The 2,899-nt window shown below is 53.1% G+C and overlaps 1 protein-coding gene across 1 annotated transcript in view; it reads right to left on the bottom strand.

The window, feature by feature from the left end:
* The window catches only part of CSNK1A1 (casein kinase 1, alpha 1), a 37,639-nt gene extending 35,981 nt beyond the window's left edge, over positions 1-1,658 (bottom strand). Inside the window, exon 1 of the mRNA XM_010002064.1 lies at positions 1,552-1,658. Within this exon, the coding sequence (XP_010000366.1) occupies positions 1,552-1,658 (107 nt within the window). The remainder of the gene's footprint in view (positions 1-1,551) is intronic.
* Positions 1,659-2,899: the final 1,241 nt, after the last annotated feature.

The raw sequence follows: 2,899 nt of genomic DNA, 5'->3' as shown, positions 1-2,899 counted from the left end.
GTCACACCCGGCTCCTCGCCTTTCCCACGCTGCTCCGACCCAGCAGCTCGTGCTCCGGGAGCTGTTTCTCCCTGTCTGTCAAACCCAAGATTTCCTCCATTGCCCCCTTGCTCGGTGCTGTGAGTTTTTCCTTCGCAGGAACACAAAACTGTGAATTCCCGGTGACTCATCATCACTCCCTGTCAGAGCAGCATCCTGTGCTGTGCAAGCCTACATTTGGGAAATGATTCAGTCTGCAGGAGAAGGAAGGCTCCTCCAGTAATGTAGCTCACTTATGTAGAAGGAAAGTTACTCAGGTGTCTGCTTTTAAGAGAGAAAATCCACATGGTGACAGATATGGCACTCACCGTGTTGCTTTCTAGTTTGGTAAAGACACTGTGATACAAGCACAAGTCTGTACAAGTGCCAGAGTCCTGGCTTGTGTCCACCTGGCTGTTAGACAGCGAGGGAAGTCTGTGATTTGCCTGCCTTTCTTCCTGTGGAGGACTCAGGGAGCTATAGGATGACTCCACAGTGAGAGATCAGGAGGAATGGAGAGGGAACATTGGCAGCCAGCAATTCCCTGAACTGCAGATACCAGCTCCAAGTTCCCCTGGTGCTTCAGGGAGCTTGGATCCAAGTTTTTACTACAGGCCTCCCTGCACCTCTAACAAAAATAAAACCTGAAGGTTTCAAAATCAGCCTGAACTGTGCCGGGTGCACCAGGATGAAAACTGTGCTCCCAAAGCAGGTTCCAGCTCATTCCCACCTCGGTTCTGTCGGGCAGCACTTGCACCAGCAAGAATATCTGCTCTCCTGTCATCCCAGGGGACGTGGATGCTGTGCGGAGGAGCTCGGATACATCACCCAGCAGGGAAGGGGGCTGGAGCTTCAAGGGCAAATGAGGTGTCTCCGAGCATCACATCTCTAAACGCAGAGGCCCTGTGTCCTCAGCTGCCCTCGCCCTGCTGCTGCTGCTGTTTGCAGGCAGCTCGGGACTGATGTGCATTTAGCGGCCTTCGGGGTTCAGTTGTTTTTAATGGTTGCTCTGAAGGGGATTTGAGCCGGTTGGGTTTGAGTCACGTATCCTTGGAGGAGCCGGAAAAACAGGTCGGCAGCTCCTGGCCGGGAAACAGATCCCGGGAGGGAAGGCAGGAGGATCCTGTGGGCTGTGCAATGCTGCCACCTCCTGCCTGCCGGGGGACATCCCTGTGTCCCTGCCGGTGCCTGGGGACAGGGGGCATCACCCGGGGCAGGGACTGGCCCAGCCCAGCCCGGTGCGGGCGCACCCAGGACACATCTTGTCCGAGCGCCGGGACCCGGGTGCGGGTTGTGCAAAAGCCGCCGGACACCGGCGTTGGGTGCTTCTTGTCTTGGTTGTTTTTTCACACACGTTCGCTAATGGGGTCAGGGATGGGGATGAGGGGGGATTCAGAGGATCAGTCCAGGCGGTGTGGGAAGGGCTGTGGGACAGGCTGGAGGAAAACACAGACGGCAGAAGTGAGGCAGTGTAAGCCGGGCTAGAGGCAGGCACAGGAGGGAGGAGAGATGCCCTGCAGAGCTGCAGCTCACCAGGAGCAGTGAGGGTACTTGTGAGCACCCTCCTGCGCTGGGACCACGAGTGTGGGGAACACGAGTGTGGGGAACACCTGCACCTCCAGCTCCGGGCTCTCAGGCATCCTGATGTTTATTGGTGAGGAGGAGGAGGAGGCTCTTGCCCCAGCGTGTGCCACGCCGAGGTGACCTCAAGCTCTTCCCGTTTCCTCACTGCTGTGGCCACAGAACACATCTGCTTGTGGGCAGGGGACAAAGCGTCCTACCCTCCCTTCCAGATACACATCTCCAGGGCTCTGTTTATGTCTCCACAGTAGCTGGGAGAGGTCGGTTCAGTTTCAGAGAAGAGGAAAGGTGCAGGTCTGTTTCTGGGAAGTCGCTGAAGACAAACACAAACAATAACAAGATCCACACAAACATAAAAGCCATGGAGATACTGATTGGATTTAACATTATATCAATTAAAAACACTGCAAATGTAAGTTGAGAGGGGGATTTTAGGCTGCAGTTTCACAGCAGCTGGCCTGATCTAATGACTCAGTGCTGCTCATATAGGATGGTCTCACTTCTGTGTCCTTCTCATCTCTATTCACCCTGTCCCCAATGCCCAGCTCTGCTGGCTCATCACACCCTGTGTAGATTGGTTTGTCTCTCCAAGCCTATAGAAAATTACCCTACTAGTTTCTCTGGGTGTTTTCTCTGGGTTAATGTTCTGCCAGACTAGTGACTTGAATGGCTCAAGGAGCGCCGGGGTGCCCAGGGGACAGTGCAAGGGTTGTCACTTGTTGGCAATGACATAATGTCATCCAAAGCAGGAGTTGGGAGCAGTCAGATAGGAAAATTGAAGAAACATCCCCTGCTGCCTGGAAAGACACTCAGGAGACACCCAAACCAGGAGAGACCACAAGAATCACTGGATTCACTGCTAACAGGGAGAACACCACCAGCCTCAGCACCACCACCAAGGCGGATGGGGTGAACTGGACTGCTAGAGGATCCACAAGCTATTCTTTAGCTCCTGTTCGTTACTATTTTTCACTTTTTTTTTTGAGATAGTGAGACAATGAAAACATGTTTATAGCTGCATCACTTGATAGAGTGAAAGGAATAACTCCCCTATCTTCTCCTTCCAGAAGAGGCTAGAAGTCCTGCTGCAATGCAAAGCCTGGTCCAGTGTGACCAGCCCTCCTTGATCCCAGGCTTGTCCATCCTTTACTTGTGCCTGCTTTGCAACTGAGCATCCACAAACCTCTTAATTTGATCCCAGAGAAGGAAAGGAGTGTTTTCCATGTAATAAAGCAGCTGTTTGATGCAGCACTGATGAAGCAGCATCCTGTTTGCATGCTGGTAACCGTGTCAGCAAATA

This window comes from Chaetura pelagica, unplaced genomic scaffold, assembly GCF_000747805.2.
Source record: "Chaetura pelagica isolate M959 unplaced genomic scaffold, ChaPel_1.0 scaffold356, whole genome shotgun sequence".
Classification (NCBI taxonomy): Eukaryota; Metazoa; Chordata; class Aves; order Apodiformes; family Apodidae; genus Chaetura; species Chaetura pelagica.
This window is presented reverse-complemented; position numbering and strand designations above follow the sequence as displayed.